Source organism: Megascapheus bottae, chromosome 1 (assembly GCF_031878675.1).
Source record: "Megascapheus bottae isolate mThoBot1 chromosome 1, mThoBot2.hap1, whole genome shotgun sequence".
NCBI classification, from domain to species: domain Eukaryota; kingdom Metazoa; phylum Chordata; class Mammalia; order Rodentia; family Geomyidae; genus Megascapheus; species Megascapheus bottae.
Genome location: NC_143509.1, coordinates 2,632,747 through 2,652,661, shown reverse-complemented (window position 1 = coordinate 2,652,661; position 19,915 = coordinate 2,632,747). Strand labels below are relative to the sequence as shown.

Genomic DNA, 19,915 nt, shown 5'->3' with positions numbered 1-19,915 from the left:
CTCCGCCGGCGTGCCCCGCCCACGCCGCCGCCGCGGAGCTGCGCGCGCACACCGACCCGGCCGGCGGTTGAGCGGCCGTTGGGCGGTGCTGGGGGAGTCGCGCCCCGCCGGCCCGCGGTGCAGTGCGCATGTGCGCGGACGCCGCGCCGCCACGGCGCCGGGCTGTGCAGCGGCGGTGGCCCGGTGCATTTCGTTCTTGGCCGATCTGTGGTCTGGGGGGGGCGGGCTGGTTTTCCTGGGTAAGATGAGCGCCGGGGCGGGCTGGGTTGGCTGGACCAGCCTCCAGCGGGGAGGAGGATGGCAGGCGTGCAAACAGTCGTGGCGGCGAATGTGGCGTGGTGGTGGAGCGCCTGTCCGCAGGCCCGGGGCCCCGGGGCCTCGTTCCTCGGTACCACGGGCGCAAAAGTAAAATTCTTCTAGAAAAAGAAAGCTTGGGGCCGGGAGTTTGGCCTAGGGGTAGAGTGCTCGCCGAGCATGCGTGGAGTCCCAGGTTGGATTCCTTGGTAGCGTGTTAAACCATAGAAAAAGAAAAACAAAAAACAGCGGCGGTGCCGTGGCTCAAGGGGTGGAGCTCTAGCCTTGAGAAAACCCAAGGACAGTGCTCAGGACCTGAGCCCAGCCCAGGACTGGGAAAAAAAAAAAGGCAGCAAAAAAGGAAGCAAGCAAAGGGCAGCTCATGCCAGTGAGCCAAACTACTCAGAATGCCAAGATCTGGGAACTTGGGTTCGAAGCCAGCCTGGCAGGAAAAAGCTGAGGGCCTAAAAAAGCCTAAGTGATGGAGTGCTATCCTTGAACACAGAGCACCCAGGCCCCAAGATCAAGCTCCAGGACTGGCAAAATCTGAGTAAGTTTGACCGGCTGTTTTTAAATGAACAGACTTGACCCAATAAGAACATAGAGATCTGCAGCAGATCACAATTACTGGTGAGGTAGAGCCATGGGCTCTAGCAGCTTTATGGAGTTATCTAAGCCGGGCCAACTTTTTTTATGTGTGTGCCTGAACAGGTACAGGGGCTTGAATGGCAGTCCTAATGCTCTTGCATTCTTCTCTCAAGTCTGGCACTCTACCACTTGAGCCACATTTCCACTTAACGGCTTTTTGCTAATTAAGCAGTCAGTCTGTCAGATTTACCTGCCTGGGATGATTTTGAACTTCAGTTCTCAGATTTCAACCTCCTGAGTAGCTAGGATTACAGGAATGAACCACTAGCAACTAGATTCTAGGATTTTTTTTTCCAGTCCTAAGACTTGAATTCAGGGCATGGCACTGTCCCTGAGCATCTCTACCTATAGCCCCAGCTCCATTTAGTCTCATGAACTTCCTAACCTGATAATAAAAAAAAAAAATACATGCACTCTCTACCTAACATGTGTAACTGTGGCCCCTCTGTACATCACCCTGACAACATGAATTACAAAAAAAAAAAAAAAAGCCAGCAGTGGCTCATGCTTGTAATCCTAGCTACTCAAGAGGCTGAGATCTGAGGATCTGTTGGGAGCCAGAGTAGAATCAAACTGTACCTTGATTTGCATCAGACCATGGCTTTATTGTCTTATTGTTTTCTGGCCTTATTCTGTATAAATGACCTGAGATTTACCATATGAATGTAACACCTGGAAGTTCCCTGGGTCTCAAGGAGGGAAGAAGCTGGAGTGGAAAATAAACGCGGCAGTCTTTACCTGGACTGCAGACATCCCGGACCCGGTGTGTCTGTCTCTCTTCTTTTTCTTCCTAGTCCTTGCCCCCTATTTCAGGAACCCCAATCTGCGAACCCTGGTTTGCTGCCGGCTGGCCCCGGCAAGGATCAAGGTTCAAAGCCATGCCCATGCACAAAAGAACCGGAGACTCTGATCTTCAATTGTTAAACCTCTAGAAAACAGGAAGTGAGGCTTGGTTCAAGGGTAGGGCAGTAGCCTTGAGCTGAAGAGTTCAGGGACAGCGCCCAGGGCCAGATTTCAAACCTCATGACCCATAAAAAAAAATAGTAAGTTTCACGGACTCCCTTGCTGGGGCTGGTTCCAAACCATAATACTCAGATCTAAGCCGCCCGAGGTAGCTAGGACTGCAGGTGTGAGCCACTGACACTGGACCTGGCTGGTTCCAACCAAAGCCACGCCTGTTCAGATCTCCCCTTCCCAAGTAGCGAGGCATACAGGCATGAGTACTCAGCTATCCTATCACAGTTCTGGAGAGCTTGGCTCTGGCAGGTGAGTACAACTATTACGATGGCGCTGCTCTTTCTGCAGATGAGCTGGCTCATCTCTGGCCAGGTCCCGCCCTGCTCCCCAGCACTCTCTAGGGCTCCCTCCCCCGTTTCTTCCAGATTCAGCCCAGCTAAGCTGGAGGGACCCCACTGGACCCTTGGGAGACTCCACATGTGGGCCACTGCCCACTTTATTGTGCAGCAGAGCCAGGGCCCAAGCCTCACAGCGGACAGGTAGCCCAGCGGTGATGGAAGCCAGCAGCTGGCCCTGGAGTGGGGAGAGAAGGGCTGGCCTCACAGAGGCCTCATAAATACAGCGGGGTCGCTGAGGGGCGTGGGGCTCAGGTCACGCGGCCTCCGTGTCCAAGCGGCACATGGGACTGTCGTACACCATCTGCAGGTTCACCTTGTGGCCCACAAGCTCCCGGATGTTGTTGATGCCGTACTTGATCATGGTCGGGCTACAAGGGGAAGCGAGTTTTAATTCCAGGGCTGGGACTCTAGGCTCAGAACCCGGGGCTGCCAACTTCTGTGAAAAACCCAGTCTTCCCTGTGCCCAGACCTTCATGGCCTCCTTGTCCTATTTGCCCTGCACCCCCACACACATGCTCTCAGGCTGGTCTCCAGACCCACTAGGCCCAGCCTCAGGGCCTTCACACTGGCTGTATGGGATATCCCTGGTCTGCTCAGGGGACGCCTCCTCCCTGAGTTCCTCCCTGACTCCCTCATCTGCTGAGCAGGGTCTTGTCCTCTCCGTGGCCCTGGCCAACCTGGGTCACACAAGCCTAGACTGTTGGCTGAGTTTGTTCCCTAGGCTTGCTGGTGTGAACCACAACTGCTTAGAACCCAAATACAGGGGCAGACACAGGAGCTGCCCTGAGAGTCAACACACAGAGACAGATCCTACCGGAGGCCTCAGAGGACCGAATGAATGAATGAATGAGTGGACCGGCCCAAGGCAGGCAGCGGAGGGCACTCACCGTTCCAGGGAGAGGCCCCAGGCAATGACTGACACATTCTCCGGAAGCCCCATGGGCAGGAGCATTTCAGGGCGAAAGAGGCCCGAGTTCCCGACTTCCACCCATTTTTTCAGGCCTGCAGGGAGGAATAAAGATGGGGTGTTGGCATGGTGGAGGAAGGACAGCCACAAGGGGGGGATCCAGGCCGAGCCGTGGGGTGCCCTGGACCTTGGTGGTAGCTGAACACCTCCATGCTGGGCTCTGTGTAGGGGTTGTAGGCCGGCTTGAAGCGGAGCTGCGTGATTCCTGCAGAGGACAGGAGAGGGGTGATGGGTGATGGTGGCAGAGCCCCCCTCCGCCCCCCCCAGAGTCACCCCCAGCCACCTCACCCAGCTTGGTGAAGAACTCCCGCAGGACCCCCATGAGATGGCCCAGGGTGAGCCCGTGGTCGGCCACCACGCCCTCGATCTGGTGGAACTCGGCCAGGTGCGTGGCGTCCAGCGTCTCGTTGCGGAACACGCGGTCGATGGAGAAGTACTTGACGGGTGTGAAGGGCTTCTGGGGGGGAGGCGACAGCCAGGCCAGGTCGGCCCGGGTGGGGGTCAGACGGTCCAGAGGCCCGCCGGAGCCGGCCACCCCCTGCCCAGGCCGCTCCGTACCTTCTGGGCCAGGCGGTAGAGGGCCCGGGCGCTGGCCGACGTGGTGTGGGTGCGCAGGACGTTCTTCTTGGCCTCATCCAGCTTCCAGCTGTACTTGTAACTGCGGAGCGGAGGAAGGCGGTCCGCACGGTGCCCTGGTCCCGCCCCTGGCCCCGCCCCCAGGCCCCGCCTCACCCCTGAGAGCAGTAGCCACCCTGGGAGTGGGTCCGCTTCACCCGCTGCACATAGTCCATGGGCAGCTGCAGGGCCTCGGCTGGATCTGGCAAGACACAGCACCAACCGGCAGTCGTGAGACCCAAACTCAGGGCCTTGCGCTTGCCAGGCCGGTGCTCTAGCATTTAAACCATGCCCCGTCGACAGCCTTAGCCCAGAACCCTCCCGGGCCCCCACCTTACCCAAACATCTCAAGTCCTGCCCCTGCCCTGTCCCTGCCTTTGTCTCCTCCCTCACTCCTCTCTCTCGCTCTCATTGAGCTCTAGCCAGGACTCTTTCTGGCCTCAGGACCTTGGCACTGGCCAAGCCCCTATCTAGAGCTCTCACTCTGCAAATATGGCCTCCTCCCTCCCTCTGTCTTTGTTTAAATAAAAATCAGGATTTACCACCTGCTCTCCTGTTAACAGAGATGAGCCACAAAGAAGGGGATTGGCAAACCATCTGCTGAATAAATTGTGAGTTTCCTTCACCTGCTGGGTGCTGAGGAGAGAAGCCAGCCTCTGGCACACACTGTGTGCTGAACCACTGCACTCAACCCTAAGAACCGGGGCAAACCGGTTCTTGGTTGAGGGCCCAGCAGGAACAAAGGCCCTGGGGCAGGTATCCGTGGCCTGTTCAGATGTTGGCAATGGAGAGTGGAGAGCAAGAGGCCCCTGAGCCACCCCTGCAGGGACTCACCTCGCAGGAAGAAGGTGTCGTGCTGGTCCCTCGCAGGGTGCTGCTGGGGCTGGAAGAGCGCGTCAAAGTTCCAGAAAGAGCTCTCGATGAAGTTGTCCGTTGGCATCTCTGTGAACCTAGGGGAAGCCAGCCTGCTGTGCCCTTGCCTGTGCCCAGGCTCCTTGTCCATGCCATGCCCACCCCGGGCCCTGTGCTCACCCCATCTCCAGGAAGATTTGCCGGAACTGGGAGCGGACCTTGAGTAAGGGGTGCAGGTGGCCGCTGTCGGGGGGCACACCTCGGGCTGAGAAGTTGTAAGGCTTGAAGGGCCGGTTCCGCCAGGAGCCACTGTGGGGGGATCGGGTGTCCCAGCCTGGTGAAGGCTGCCCAACCCCAGCCCCCCACCCCCAGGCTGGCACCTCTTCTACCTGGAGATCATCTCTGGGCTCAGCTCCGCCTCCTGCTTGGAGATGCTGGTGCTGAAGGCTTTGCCTTTGCTTACCCAGTACGTCTTCAGGGTCCTGAGGCCAGAAGAGAAAGGGACCGCCCGCCCAGGTTCATTCATGTAGTCACTCAACAAACACACGGGCATCCAATGTGTGCCAGCACCCTTGAGCTCTTCAGCTCTACCACTTGAGCCACATCACCACTTCCTTTTCTTTTGGCTGTTCATGGGGCTTGGACTCTGGGCCTGGCGCTGTCCCAGAGCTCTTCAACTCAAGGTTACCTCCCTACCCCTGGAGCCCCAGCGCCACTTCTGATTTTCTAGTGGTGAACTGGAGATAAAAGAGTCTCACACAGACTTTACTGCCTGGGCTTGCTTTGGACCTCGATCCTCAGATCTCAGCCTCCTGAGTAGCTAGAACTACAGTTACGAGCCACTGGCACCCGGCAAAGGATAGACCCGGAAGGTCCATGGGAAGACAGTTCTTAGCAGCATGGGCAAAAGCCCTGGGGTCACATATGCCATGTAAAGAGGCCCTGGGGGGCGCCGTGGCCTCCCCAGCATACCAGGGCCCCGGCCACTCACACTTCCGTCAGCAGCTTCCTCTTCCGCAGTTCATTTCTTTCCTTTTCTGCCACTTTCTCTGCCTGTCCTGCCTGGATGCACTGGAGCCGCTGCTGCACCTCGTCCTCTATGCTCTCCACCTGCGGGAAGCAGGGGTGAGGCTGCCGAACCCCCTCCCCTCCCCCTCCCCCCCACCCTCCTGGAGCGGGGAGACTCACCGAGCGGAACACGCGGGGCCCCTCGGCCGTGCTCTTATCCACGCGGATCCACTTGTTGGACATGGCCTTGCTAAAGCCCACCTTCCCGCTGGGCAGCCGCTGGGCACGGAGGCAGGGGTGAGTGCGTACCCCAAACCCTCCCACACCCCCTCACCCCTGCCTCCAGGCAAATACCATGAGCTCGCTCTGTGCCAAGCCCTCTGGCGGGACGCTGTGAAACACGCGGGCCTCATGGCTGCCCTCCCTGGCAACCTCCTCGCCCTCAGCTGTCAGCTCCCAGCGCTTGGTGGAGCGAAGCTCTGCCTCGATCACCTGGGGGAGATGGGGAGCAGCAGGTGGAAGTGGGGTTGAGACATGCATCACCACACCGGGCTAACACTTGAGAAACTCTAACGGCTATTCCATTGTTATTGTTCTACGACTGCTTCTAGGGTCATGAAATGGAACTAAACCATTATTATTTAATCCTTTCACTCTTACAAATACTATCACTTGGCATTCATAAAGCACTGACACCATAACTTCTTTTTTTTTTTTTTTTGGCCAGTCCTGGGCTTGCCCTCAGGGCCTGAGCACTGTCCTTGGACTTTCTCAAGGTTAGAGTTCCACCACTTGAGCCTCAGCACCACTTCTGGTTTTCTATGTATGTGGTACCGAGGAATCGAACCTGGGTTGTCGTGCATGCTAGGCAAGCACTCTACCAAACTCCCAGCCCAATAACTTCTTATTTTTAATTTCTTTAGCCATATTTGAGGCTAGACTCAGGGCTTCATGCTTGCTAGGCAGGAGCTGGGCCACTTGATCCACGCCCCTCCACTCCCAGCCCTTTGTATTTTCATCTGTTTTGCAGATAGGGTCTTGTACTTTTACCGAGCCTGTCTTGGGCTCTGATCATTCGACCTCAGCTTCCTAAGTAGTGGGGATCCCAACCCTACCTGGCTTCCACCATCACTTTGATCTCTACAATCTGAACACGAATTTCAAACACAAGTTTCACCAGCCCCTACTAGTGACACGGTTCCAGTTACTGATCAATGTGCAGTATCATTTGTTATAGCTGCAAAATGGGGACAATAACAAGGCCGTCCTCCTACTTGGTAGGCCAACTGCCTCCCCAGGGTCCAACACCAAGCCCTGTAGCTTGGTTCCTCACCTCCTGGTCTCTAATCTTGCCTCTCCCAGTCCTTCCTAAAGGTGATACAGAAACCACACACACGTTACAGGCTCCAATTCCTGCTGTAGCTCCCTAGAGCCGCTGGGAGATAAATGTCCTACAAGGCCTGTCACCCCCACCCTCACGCCCAGCTCCCAACAAACCCTAAAAATTCTGTTTTTCCTGTGCACAGGCACAGACCCGATTCTACTGTTCTATCCATTGGGGCTGTATTCCCTGCACCCCAAGTCTGCGTCAGCCATCACTGCCGGGTTCCACACCCCCCCACCCCCCTCTGGTCATTGGGGAACCTCTCTGATTAGATCACTGCCTCCCTTAGGGTATCGATGCTGTCTTCCTCGTCCACCATGATGCCCCAGCCCCACACACCGCGGTCACCCATCACACCTCCCAGTTTCTCGATCGAGGAACACTCGTGTACCCCCCCCCCGATTCCTTCGTCCTAGAGTCCCCAGCGGGGCTGGATCTACACACACGTGGCCCCCACTCGGCCCGAAGCAAAGCGATGGCAGGAGGAAAAGCGAGGTGACCCCCCACCCCCTCCACCATCAATCACGACGCCCGGGGTCCTCGCTCACCTCGCCCAGAGCCTGCAGGCTCTTCACGGCGCCCACCACCGCCTGGTGCTCCACGCCCAGCTGGGTGGCCAGCTCCGCGCTGTCCAGGCCGCCATCGGCCGCCTCCAGGCGCTGCAGCAGCAGCTCCGCCACGGGGCCGTCGGCCATGGCTGCTCTCAGTGCGCACGCGTGGTCCAAGCCCGGGGGCGTGGCCTGCGAGGGCGGGGCCTGCGCGGGCGGAACCGGAAGCGCCGCCATCTTGAGTGTGGCAGAGGCCGGCTGACCAGTGTGTGTGGATTTCTGCCCACCTAGGACTCTCACCTGTCCTGGGCAGTGGCATGGAAGGTTCCAGAGAGAAAGCATTGTGCCAACCACAAAATAAAATAACACAAAAGTAAATAAAGTAAAACCAAAACAAATAAAAGGTGCCATTGTGATATTTCCATGCTTCCCTGGATACAGTGTATCTTGATTAAACTCCCCCCTTCACTCTCCCTCCTTCCCCTGTGCCCTACTTGGAGATTTTTTTTTTCCAAGGAGCTCTAGGATGAGGAAGAGAGACTAATCTAGTGACACCAATTAATAGACAGCGGGGTCTGGCACAAACTTTCTTTTTTTTTTTTTCCAGTCCCAGGCCTTTGAGCTCAGGGCCTGAGCACTGTCCTTGGGTTTTCTCAAGGCTAGAGCTCTACCACTTGAGCCACAGCACCACTTCTGGGTTTTTTTTCCCCTAGGTATGTGGTACCAAGGAATGGAACAGTAGATATTCATGCATGCTAGGCAAGCATTCTACCACTAGGCCAAACTCCTGGCCTGGCACAGACCTTTTAATTCCACGTATTTGAAAGGTGGAGGCACAAAGACCCTAGGATTCATGTTAGCAGGGACAAAGCTGGCAAGATTTTTTTCTTATTTTTATAACCCTGAGTTTTTCAGCTCCAAGTTACCACCCTACCCTTGGGTCAAGCCCCATTTCCCCTTTTCTAGAGGTTAATTGGAGATAAGGGTCTCACAGACTTTAGTGTCTGGGCTGGCTTTGAACCTTGTTCCTCAGTTCTCAGCCTCCTGAGTAGTTAGAATTACAGGCTGACATCTGAGGCTCAGGATTCAAAACCAGCCCAGACTTGAAAATCCATAGGACTTTTAAGCAGTAAGAAAAAGCCAAAAGTGGAGTTGTGTCTCAAGTAGTAGGACATTGACCTTAAGCATAAAAAGCACAGGGATAAAAGTAGGGAGTTTGGCCTAGTGATAGAGTGCTTGCCTAGCATGCAAGAAGACCCAGGTTAGATTCCTGGGTACCACATACATAGAAAAGCTGGAAGTGGTACTGTGGCTCGTTAGCCTTGAGAAAACCCAAGGATAGTACTTAAGCCCTGAGATTAAGCCCAAGGCTGGCAAAAAAAAAAAAAAAAAAAAATGCACGGGGAGAGTACCCAGGCTCTAAGTTCATGCCCAAGGGCAGGCACCAAAAAATACAGTATAAACAAAAGGGTATGGGCCGGGAATTTGGCCTAGTGGTTAAAGTGCTTGCCTAGCATGCATGAAGACCCGGGTTCGATTCCTCGGTACCACATACATAGAAAAAAGCTGGAAGTGGTGCTGAGGCTCAAGTGGTAGAGCTCTAGCCTTGAGAAAGTCCAAGGACAGTGCTCAGGCCCTGAGCTCACGCCCAGGACTGGCAAAAAACAAAACAAAACAAAACAAAAAAAAAAAAAAACACAAAAGGGTGTACCTCAGGTAATGGAGTGCTTGCCTTGTAAGACACCGACACTCTAAGTTCAAACCTCACCCTGTCCAAAAAGAAAAAAAATCTTAAGTTGATGCACTTTCATGTACAGAGTGCTTCAAATGTGTTATTTCATTTTCAAAATGTATGGTATAGATATTGGTTTAACTACCATTTCACAGGTGTGAAAACAGGCTCAGAGGATATTACAGACTTTCCAGACCTTATTCCCTTGCTAATGCTCTCAGGAGATGGATTATCAGGGTAATATAGAAGTATAATGGGAGGCCAAGAGTGTGGCCTAGTGGTAGAATGCTTGCCTAGCATGAATAAAGCCCTGGGTTCAATTCTTCCATATCACACACAAAGAAAGAGCCAGAAGTGGTACTGTGGTTCAAGTGGTAGAGTACTAGCTTTAAGAAAGCTCAAGAACATGGGCCGGGAGTTTGGCCTAGTGGTTAAAGTGCTTGCCTAGCATGCATGAAGACCTGGGTTGGATTCCTCGGTACCACATACATAGAAAAAAGCTGGAAGTGGTGCTGAGGCTCAAGTGGTAGAGCTCTAGCCTTGAGAAAACCCAAGGATAGTGCTCAGGCCCTGAGTTCAAGCCCAGGACTGGCAAAAAAAAAAAAAAAAAAGAAAGCTCAAGAACAGTGCCCAGGCTCGGAGTTCAAGATGCAGGACTGGCAAAAGAGAAAGTGGGGGGAGAGAAGGGGAGGAGAAGATATTAATTTCTCACATTTGGGTTATCTCAAATTTGGAATCTTGACCTTGTAATAATAAAGGTGATTTGATGCATTTCAAACCCTAAATTTAGAGTATTTGGTTCTAAAGTCACCATCATTTTGAGGTATCTATGGAATCTTCCCACATCTAGGTTTTTGGTCCTTGGGTGTGCAAGCATGTCTTCAGTTCTGTCATTTATGATAGAGAATGAGCAGCAAGCCAGGCACAGTGGCTCATGCCTATAATCCTAGCGACTCAGGAGGCTGAGATCTGAGGATCACAGTTCAAAGCCAGCCTGGACACAGAAGTCCATACGATTCTTATCTCCAATGAAGCATCACAAAACTGCAAGTGGAGCTGTGGCTCAAAGTGGTAGAGCTCTACCCTTGAGCTGAAGAGCTCAGGGACAGTGCCCAGGCCCCGAGTTCAAGTCCCATGACCAACAAATGAAAGAGAATGAGCAGCAAACATTTAGTAGGAGCCAGACACCGGTAGGGTAAGTTCACACAAGTTATCCCAGATACACTGCAGGCTAAGACTTGAAAGAGGGTGGTTTGAAACCAACCAGGGCAAATGTCCTGAAAGATTCCATCTCCAATAGACCAGCAAGATGCTGGACTGCAGGTATGGTTTCAGTGGTACAGCATCAGCTGTGCAGCAGTAAAGAAGTAAGAGCATGAGATCTGGAAAAAAGATTGCTAATAGAATATTTTCCCCTAGTGGTAGAGTGCTTACCTAGTATGCAGGAAGACCTGGGTTTGATTCCTCGGTACCACATACATAGAAAAAGCCGGAAGTGGTGCTAAGGCTCAAATGGTAGCTTTGAGAAAGTCCAAGGACGGTGTTCAGGCCCTGAGTTCAAGCCCAGGAGTAGCAAAAAAAAAAAAAAAAGAATCTTTACTACTCTTTTCTCATATTTTCTACTCTTTTTTTAAAATTTTTTTTGCCAGTCCTGGGGCTTGATCTCAGGGACTGGGCACTGTCCCTGAGCTTCATTTTGTTCAAGGCTAGCACTCTACCACTTGAGCCACAGCATCATTTCTGGCCTTTTCTGCGCATGTGGTACTAAGGAGTCGAACCTAGGCCTTCATGCATGCTAGGCAAGCACTCTATCACTAAGCCACATTCCCAGCTCTCATATTAATTCTTCAAAATCAAATGTGTTTTACACTTGTAGCAAAATCTCATTGAGACCAGCCATATTTCAAATGACGAATGATTGATTATATGTAGGAATAGACTATGTTAGGAAAATAGGTAGTTTTATCCAGGCATGGTGGCTCACACCTATAATCCTAGCTACTCAGGAGGCTGAGATTTGAGGATCTGGGCTTCAGCGTTAGCCCAGGCAGGAAAGTCTGTGAGACTCTATCTCCAGTGAACCACCAGAAAACCAGAAGTGGCTCTGTGGCTCAAAGTAATAAAAGAACTCAGAACAGAGTAGTTCAGACCCTATATTTAAGCCCTACTACTGACCCCACCCCCCCAAAAAAGATAAAAAGATAAAATATACAGTGTGTGTTTTTTTAAGTCTGTGTGGTTCAGGCAGACTTTGAACTGTCCTTTTTCCTGCCTCTGCAGCCTTAGGCTTAGTGTGCAGTATACCTGGTTTTTGTCTCGCCCACACCCACATGCACACGAATGTGTGTCTGTCCCTGAGTTTTATTTACTTACTTATTTATATTGTTTTGTTGGCCATGGACTTGAAGTCAGGGCCTGGACTTCATCCCTAAGCTTTTGTGCTCAAAGCTGGCCACTTTGAGCCACAGTGCCACGTGTGGTTTTCTGATGATTCACTGGAGACAAAAGTCTCAGAGACTAGCTAGGCAATGAGATCCTAGATCTCAGCCTCCTGAGTAGCTGGAGGAAGGACTGACTCCCACCTCATCTCCCCAAGGTCAAGCACACCACCAGGTGGGGGCTGACATGCTTGCCTGCAGGCATGTCACTCTGACCTGGGCCTAGCTGAAAGTCCCCTTACCCCAGGTGGAGCATTCCACTTTGGGCCTAGCTCAGGACACTTCCGGTGGCTCCCATGAGACCATAGCCCAAGAGACCATGAGCTATGGTTAATACTTCCATATAAGCCTGACCCCAAATCCAGTCCTTTGCACAACCTCTAAACACACAGGAAGGTCTGTACCCTTGGCTGGAAATAAACAGTCCTAACTGGTTGATGATCTAATCTGGTTCTCTCCATTTTCTGTTCTCTCCATTTTCCTAACAGTCACCAGTGCCCAGCAACAAAGTACTTTGAAAACCTGCTCTGTTGCACCTGGGCTCAGGCAGTGTTCATTCACCTCAAGCTGACATGTGTGTGACAGACAGCAGGCCTAGGCTGGTCACTGTGGATTTGGGTATCTTTCAGAGTGATCCAAGATGAGCAAGATTAGGTAATGGGCTTTTGGGGGATGGGGAGCAAATCCTTTATTTCCCACCTTTTCCAGCCTTTTGAAGCATTATCCCTTTCCCCCCATTCCAGTTCACACCAGTGTCCCCAAGTCCAGGCTCCACTTCCTGTTTGGAAAACCCCTAGTTTTCTTTCCCCCTTATAGCAAAGGGAGACGACAGGGAGTGTTGTGAATGTCTTAACGAATGAAGACTCGGGTTTCAGGAGTCCTGTCTATTTCCTCCAGGCCTTATCTTCACGAACATCTGTAGACAACCTTCTTATTCCCAGACATAAGCCCCTGGCCTCCTACGGGTGGTGGCCGTTTAGTTGCAAAAGCCAGGCCGTTTGTGGGAGACCACAGAAGTCGGACCCCTTCCACGTCGCAGTGGAAGCTGGGCTGAGGGCCACAGCTAAGAGGGGGGCTGCCCACCCCCCAACCCTGCGCCAACAACACCTGCAGTCACATCTCCACCACTTGCGTCACAGGCACCACGTCTGCTGGGTTTTGTTTTGTTTCATGGTGTTTAGCTGGAGGTCACTGTCCTTTCCGCCCAGGCTGGCTTCGAACCGTGATCCTCGGGCCTCAGGCCTCAGACAGGGGCGCGCTCAGCGGCCTTTCGAATGGAAGGCCTCGGGCCGGTCGCCTCTCCCCTCCCCGGCCCCCGGAGCAGCCCCGGGGCGCACGGCGGCGCGGCAGGCGGTCTGGCCGGGCCCCTCAGCTCGTCCGGCTCGCGTGGACGGTGTGACACTGGGGGATCCCAACCCCGGAGGGAGAGGGAGGGAAGGGGAGATGGCGTCCGGGCGGAGCGTCCCCCCCAGAGCAGCCGGAGGGTGGGGCGGGGTCCCCGACCCTGCGCCTGACACCAGCGGCCGCTCGCGCGGGTTCTTTAAACGACCAGACGGGGACTCGCGGACTCGCGAGGACGCAGGCGGGGTTGGGCCGAGGCAGGGTCACGTGACTTCGCCGCGAGGGGGCTCGCGCCCTCCCCCCCCCCACCAGAGGGCGTCCCCCACAACGCGTGGTCGACCCTCATTGGCCAGTATGGAAACCAATAGAAATCGGCCATCTGGGATCCCAGCGTTCCGAGGCTCAACCGAACATGCTGCGCGGCCAGCCGTCCAATGGGAAAGGAGGGCTGTGGCTCTCCACCAATGACAAGGCCGCAGGGGCGGGTTCTAAGGCCGGCCCAGGTTGGGCTGAGAGGCGGGCGGATATAAAAGGGAGCTGCCGGCGGCGGCGTCCGTCCGTACTGCAGAGCCGCTGCTGGAGGATCGTTTTAAAGGGCCCGCGCGCCGCCGCCCCCTCGGCCCGCCATGCTGCTACCCGTGCCCCTACTGCTCGGCCTCTTCGGCCTGGCTATCGCCGAGCCCGCCGTGTACTTCAAGGAGCAGTTTCTGGACGGAGGTAACGCCAGCTCCTGGTCTCGAGGCCATCTCAACGACTCGGCCGGCGCCCCCTCCCCCCAGCCCGGATCTGCCTTGTCTGTCGCCTGTAATTACCGCTCCGAGGGCCAACACGGTGGCCCTCGGGGACCCGAGCCGCGGGCGATTCCTGTGCCTCCTCCTTGGGGAGCTCGGAACACGCAGCGGCCTCCCGCGGGGGGAGTTAGGGTTCGCGTGAGGATCTGAAGCCGTTCACAAAAATGTCAGCCGAGAGATTGAGGGGAGACGGAAGGGGGGGGTTCACCTTGCCCCGCCCACCCATCCCCCCCACCCCAGCCGCCGCTTTGTAGCTCCAGGTGGATGTGGAGTCGAGGGAACCCAACCCCACTGACCTGCCCGCCCCTCTGAGCCGTCCCCCTTCCCCCCCTTCAGATGACTGGACTTCTCGCTGGATCGAATCCAAACACAAATCAGATTTTGGCAAATTCGTCCTCAGTTCCGGCAAGTTCTACGGTGATCAGGAGAAAGATAAAGGTAAGAGTCTGGGATCCGGTGCTCGGATGCAGGAGGACTTCCTGGCCGCAGAGCTAGAGTCAGCACAGTCGGAGCGCGGAGGGGTTGGTGGAGGGACGAAGATGTGGGCGAGGTCGTCTGTGTGTCCCAGGATGGAGGCCCGGGGAGGGCATCCGTGGTGACCCCCGTGCTCTCCCACTCGCAGGGCTGCAGACCAGCCAGGATGCCCGCTTTTACGCTCTGTCGGCCAGATTCGAGCCTTTCAGCAACAAGGGTCAGACGCTAGTGGTCCAGTTCACCGTGAAGCACGAACAGAACATTGACTGTGGGGGCGGCTACGTGAAGCTATTTCCCGGTGGCTTGGACCAGAAGGACATGCACGGGGACTCCGAATACAACATCATGTTCGGTGAGTTAACCCTCCTTGGCTTGGAAGGTGGAGAGAGAGAATTCCTTGTAACCCAGGAAGATGATCTTGAGGTTTTAGAAAACCCCGAAGAGATCAGACTATGACTTTCAGTGACATAGCGTTGGGTAGTATAGTCATTGGCCTGGGGTATTTACTGAGGATGAGTTTTAGAGTGCTGATATAGGTTCTTGGCACTGTGGGCCTTGCACAGAGAGCCCAGTTAAGGACAGAATCAGCATCCCAACCTCATCTTTTCTCCTTCAACAGACCTGAGTTTAAGAATTGGGTCTTCCTGGCCTAGTATGGTAGTGCACAGCTATAATCTCACTACAGGGGAGTGTGTAGAGGCTGAGGCAGGATGGAGAATGTCCAGCAAGACCCTATCCTGACTCAAGGTGTAGAAAAAGAGAAAGAAATCAGGTTTTCCTTTCAGAAAGGGGCGGGGCTGCCCTGTATGGGCTGTGCAGCTTGTGACCCTTAACTGATTTGCATTGCACCCAGGCCCCGACATCTGTGGTCCTGGCACCAAGAAGGTTCATGTCATTTTCAACTACAAGGGCAAGAACGTGCTGATCAACAAGGACATCCGGTGCAAGGTGTGCCTGGGGCTGGCAGTGAAAGGCTCTCATTCATGGGAGGGCCCCCCTCCCCCAGCCAGGTGGGCGGGGCTCATCTCCCTCCTTCCCCCCCTCTTCAGGATGATGAGTTCACCCACCTGTACACGCTGATTGTGCGGCCTGACAACACCTACGAGGTGAAGATCGACAACAGCCAGGTGGAGTCAGGCTCCTTGGAAGATGATTGGGACTTCCTGCCCCCCAAGAAGATCAAGGACCCTGAAGCTTCCAAGCCAGAAGACTGGGATGAGCGGGCCAAGATCGATGACCCCACAGACTCCAAGCCTGAGGTTGGTGGTGGGCGGTGTTTCTCCTTTGCCACCCAGAGTGGAAGACAGCTGGGCCCATGCTGACCTCCTGATGTACCCCTAGGACTGGGACAAGCCTGAGCACATCCCTGATCCTGATGCTAAGAAGCCTGAGGACTGGGATGAGGAGATGGATGGAGAGTGGGAGCCCCCAGTCATTCAGAACCCCGAGTACAAGGTGAGTGTGGGGACTGGGCCAGCTCAGTGGGTGAGCACCTGCTCAAGAACACGTAGCCCTGGATTGGATTGCACAAAGCAAGAGGCGGCTTGGGGCTCTGCTCTGGAGTGTATCCATCTCTGCTTACCTGGTTTTCTTCTGTAGGGTGAGTGGAAGCCACGGCAGATCGACAACCCCGATTACAAGGGCACGTGGATTCACCCAGAGATTGACAACCCCGAGTACTCTCCTGATGCCAACATCTATGCTTATGACAGCTTTGCTGTGCTGGGCCTGGACCTCTGGCAGGTGAGACAAGCTTCCCCCCACAGTCTGGTCACTTGGGAGACTGGAGGAAAGAGCAAGTATGGGCTTTGAACCTAGGCAGTTTTTAAAGTGGCACATTTATTATTTATTTATTTGCCCAGTCCAGGGGCTTGAACTCAGGGCCTGGCACTGTTCCTGAGCCTCTCTCTGCTCTAGTCTAGCACTCTACCACTTGAGCCACCTCTAGCTTTTTCTGTTTATATGGTACTGAGAAATTGAACCCAAGGCCTCATGCATGCTAGGCAAGCATTCTGCCACGAAGCCACATTCCCAGCCCACATTTGTTTTATTTTACCAGTCCTGGGGCTTGAACTCAGGGCCTGAGCACTGTCCTTGTGCTTTCTCAAAGCCACTGCTCTACCACTTGAACCTCAGCACCACTTCCTACTTTTTCTATGTATGTGGTAACTAAGGAATGGAGCCCCCCCAGGTCTTCATGCATGTTAGGCAAGCATTCTTACTCAGCCCACATTTGTTTTTTTGTATGTTTGACTGTTTCTTAGCTTTTTTCTGTCTGTCGTGGTGCTTGAACTGTGGACCTAGGGGCTATTGGTGAGTTCTTTTTGCCACAGCTCCACTTCAGCTTTTTCTGTGATTAATTAGAGATAAGTTTCACAGACTTTCCTGCTCAGGCTAGCTTCAGACAGATCTTCAGATCTCAGCTTCCTGAGGGGCTGAGATTACAGGCATGAGTCACTCATTATCTTCTGCTTTTTGTGCCCTTGCTCCCGAAGCCCTTGGGTTTGGTACATATTTTCTGTAGTTTTTCTTAGTTTGTCTGTGTCATTGTCCTGTTCTCTTTGAGGTTCTCAAAGTGCTTTATGAAATCAGTTTATCTGGCTGCAGAGGAGCCAGATTTAGTTGGGACTGAGTTTCCAGCAGGAATAGCAGGTGCCTGGAAAACTGCAATGGTGGGAAGGAGCTAAGGCGCCAACAAGTGACGTTGGGTCAGGAAATGACAGAGCTGGGGTTTGAACCCTAGCAGTGTAGCCCTACTCTTATCTCTTGAACATCAATATCGGCACTGTTCACACCATTGTTTTTCCTTAGGGGGGCAGGGAATATCTTTCTATGTAGCTGAAAGCTGGTCGAAAACTGTGGCTCCTCCTGCTTTAGCCTCCCGGGGTAGCTGGGATTTTATAAGTGTGTGCCACTGTACCCACAAGGATACAGATCATCTGACCTGTTCACCTCCCCTGCCTAGGTCAAGTCTGGCACCATCTTTGACAACTTCCTTATCACCAACGATGAGGCGTACGCAGAAGAGTTTGGCAATGAGACGTGGGGCGTCACAAAGGTGGGGCTGTCTCCCCCTTGGGTTCAGGGCCAGGCGGGATGCTGGCAGGTGAGGGCCTGGGTGCTGAAGGTCTTTGATCTGTACCTAGGCAGCAGAAAAGCAGATGAAGGACAAACAGGATGAGGAGCAGAGGCTAAAGGAAGAGGAGGAAGACAAGAAGCGCAAGGAGGAGGAGGAGGCAGAGGACAAGGAGGATGAAGATGACAAGGATGAGGATGAAGAGGAAGAGGAGGACAAGGAAGAGGATGAGGAGGAAGATGCTACCAGCCAGGCTAAGGACGAGCTGTAGAGGCCACGCCGCCCGCCTCCAGGGCTGGACTGAGGCCTGAGCGCTCCTGCCGCAGAGCCGGTGTGCCACATAAATGTCTCTATGAGACTCGAGAACTTCCTTTTTTCCTAGGCGGGTTCAGATTTGGGGTGGATTTTGGTTTTGTTTCCCCGCCTGTTTTTTTCTCTCCCCCCCTCCGGCCCCCCCTTTTGTCTTTCTTTCTTTCTTTTTTTTTTTTTTTACTGGTGTTTTGTCTTCAATTCTACAGTCCTCCTCATCCCTCACTCTGGTCACTGTTGATTGACATGTCTTTTCTGTCCCCTCGGGTCCCCTCGGGACAGAGTGTGGAGGAGAAGTTACAGGCTGGAGATTCCATCTGCTCTCCTTCCAGGAGCCCAGAGGTGGGGGGAAGAAGGAGAAAGGGGTGGCATCTTAGTCCCCCCCAGCACTGAGGAGGAATGGGGCTCTTCCCATCCCCCCTTTCCCTCCACTGCTCCCAGGACTGGGCCGCTTCTGGGTGGGGTTAACAGGTTCCAACTTGGCTCACACTGAGAATGTAAGAACTACAAACAAAATTTCTATTAAATTAAGTTTTGTGTCTTCCTCCCTTGAGTCTCCTTCTGCCAGGAGGATGGACAAGACAACCGAGGGTGGCAATTTTAGGGGCCAGCCCACTTTTTCTGCTGCTAGAGGGATGACTGAGGCTGGTTGCTGTGCGCCATGCCTGTAATCCTAGAGTTATATGGAAGGTGGAAATCAGGAGGATCATGGGAACCATCTAGCAGTCCCTCGCCCCGTGGAAGAAGCTGGGATGGTGATGTGAGCCTGTCATCCTAGCTGTGGTTCACACCTAAACTACAACCTTTCCGCTAGGGCTCAGTAATAAAGAGCACCTGGCTTAGCAAGCACAGGCTTTTGGTTCAAACTCAAGGATAGAAAAAAAGTCTGCGTGTTCCCCAAGATGACAGCCCAACCCAGTGGAAGAATGCCTGCTAGAACCTCCACTCTCGCTCCCTGTATGAATTTCCCTCCTTTGTACCAGACTGGTGCATTTTGGCTCTACCACCACTCAGACAGGGAACTTAGAAACTGATGCTGAGTAGTGGGTTAGTTTGCATCTTCACCACTTCATAAATCAAGAGCTGACATGATCATTCACTTGCCCAAAGTCTTGAGGGCAAAGTTGGGATGTGAAAGGTGGATCCAAGGGCTGGAGTTTGGGTGTGGCTCAGTGAAAGGACTTGTGCTTGGAGTACAGCTGGCCTAGGGCTATAACTGCATGGGCCGTGGTCTGAGGAACCTGGTTCAGAGCCAGTCTGGGCAGAAATGTCCAGAGACTTGGCACTGATTAACCACCAAAAAAATTGGAATTGGGACCTATGGTTCAAGTGAAAAAGCTCAAGGACAGTGCCCAGGCCTCACTATGGGTACTATAAATGAGTAGGAATCCAGGTGAAAGACCCGGACTTGAAGGTTGGCACTTTTGGGGTTCATGAGGCTCCTACTCAAGTGGGCAGGAGCTTTGGCTGTTGCAGAAGGTGGTAAAGCCATGAACTAGCCTTGTCCTTCTGGGTGAGTGGAGGGAGAAGCAGGGACAGTCCCAGACACACAGGGACATGTCATGGTTTCTGGCCTCCTTGCCTCCTGTCAGTACCCCACATCCATGAATGGAGTGGCCCAGTCTTCCAAGCCCCTCTCTGCTCTTTGTGAGAGGAGGGGGGGGGGGTTTGCAGGCATTTGCATACAGAAAATTACAGGAGGAATTCCAAATTCAATTGAGGCCTGCCAAGTTAACATCTTCAATACTTTGGGGGTGTAGCTTGGAGATAATGGCATTACTGCAGCAGTTGTGAAGGGGTAGCAAGTTGGGTGCTGGTGACTGGCATCCGTAATCCTCGTTATTCAGGAGTCTGAGATCTTAAGGATGAGGGATTGAGGCTTGCCTGGGTAGGAAAGTTCCTGGGCCTAAACGCCAGTAAACTTGAAGCGGAGCTGGGGCTCAAGTGTGTCGAGTGCAAGCCTCGAGAAGGAAGAGTTTGGGAATGCAAGACCCTGAGTTCAAGCCCCAGCACGGGTACTGCGCTTCCCCACCCGCCCCCGCAGGAAGAAGGAATGAGGTCACAGCATTAGTGCCACTTTCAG

General features: G+C 53.7%; 2 protein-coding genes across 2 annotated transcripts; one reads left to right on the top strand and one right to left on the bottom strand.

The window, feature by feature from the left end:
• Positions 1–2,368: 2,368 nt before the first annotated feature.
• Positions 2,369–7,846, bottom strand: Farsa (phenylalanyl-tRNA synthetase subunit alpha). Its single transcript, XM_090328966.1, has 13 exons — positions 7,672–7,846; positions 6,094–6,231; positions 5,920–6,018; positions 5,723–5,841; positions 5,121–5,213; positions 4,912–5,040; positions 4,714–4,829; positions 3,997–4,081; positions 3,823–3,922; positions 3,553–3,721; positions 3,392–3,469; positions 3,185–3,299; positions 2,369–2,665 (listed from the first exon to the last, which is right to left on the bottom strand). Exons 1-13 carry the CDS (start codon positions 7,816–7,818, stop codon positions 2,551–2,553), a joined length of 1,503 nt encoding a protein of 500 aa, XP_090185092.1. The 5' UTR covers positions 7,819–7,846; the 3' UTR covers positions 2,369–2,550.
• Positions 7,847–13,736: 5,890 nt separating this feature from the next.
• Positions 13,737–18,376, top strand: Calr (calreticulin). Its single transcript, XM_090336265.1, has 9 exons — positions 13,737–13,899; positions 14,310–14,411; positions 14,596–14,799; positions 15,301–15,395; positions 15,497–15,706; positions 15,789–15,902; positions 16,047–16,190; positions 17,413–17,505; positions 17,594–18,376. Exons 1-9 carry the CDS (start codon positions 13,809–13,811, stop codon positions 17,792–17,794), a joined length of 1,254 nt encoding a protein of 417 aa, XP_090192391.1. The 5' UTR covers positions 13,737–13,808; the 3' UTR covers positions 17,795–18,376.
• Positions 18,377–19,915: the final 1,539 nt, after the last annotated feature.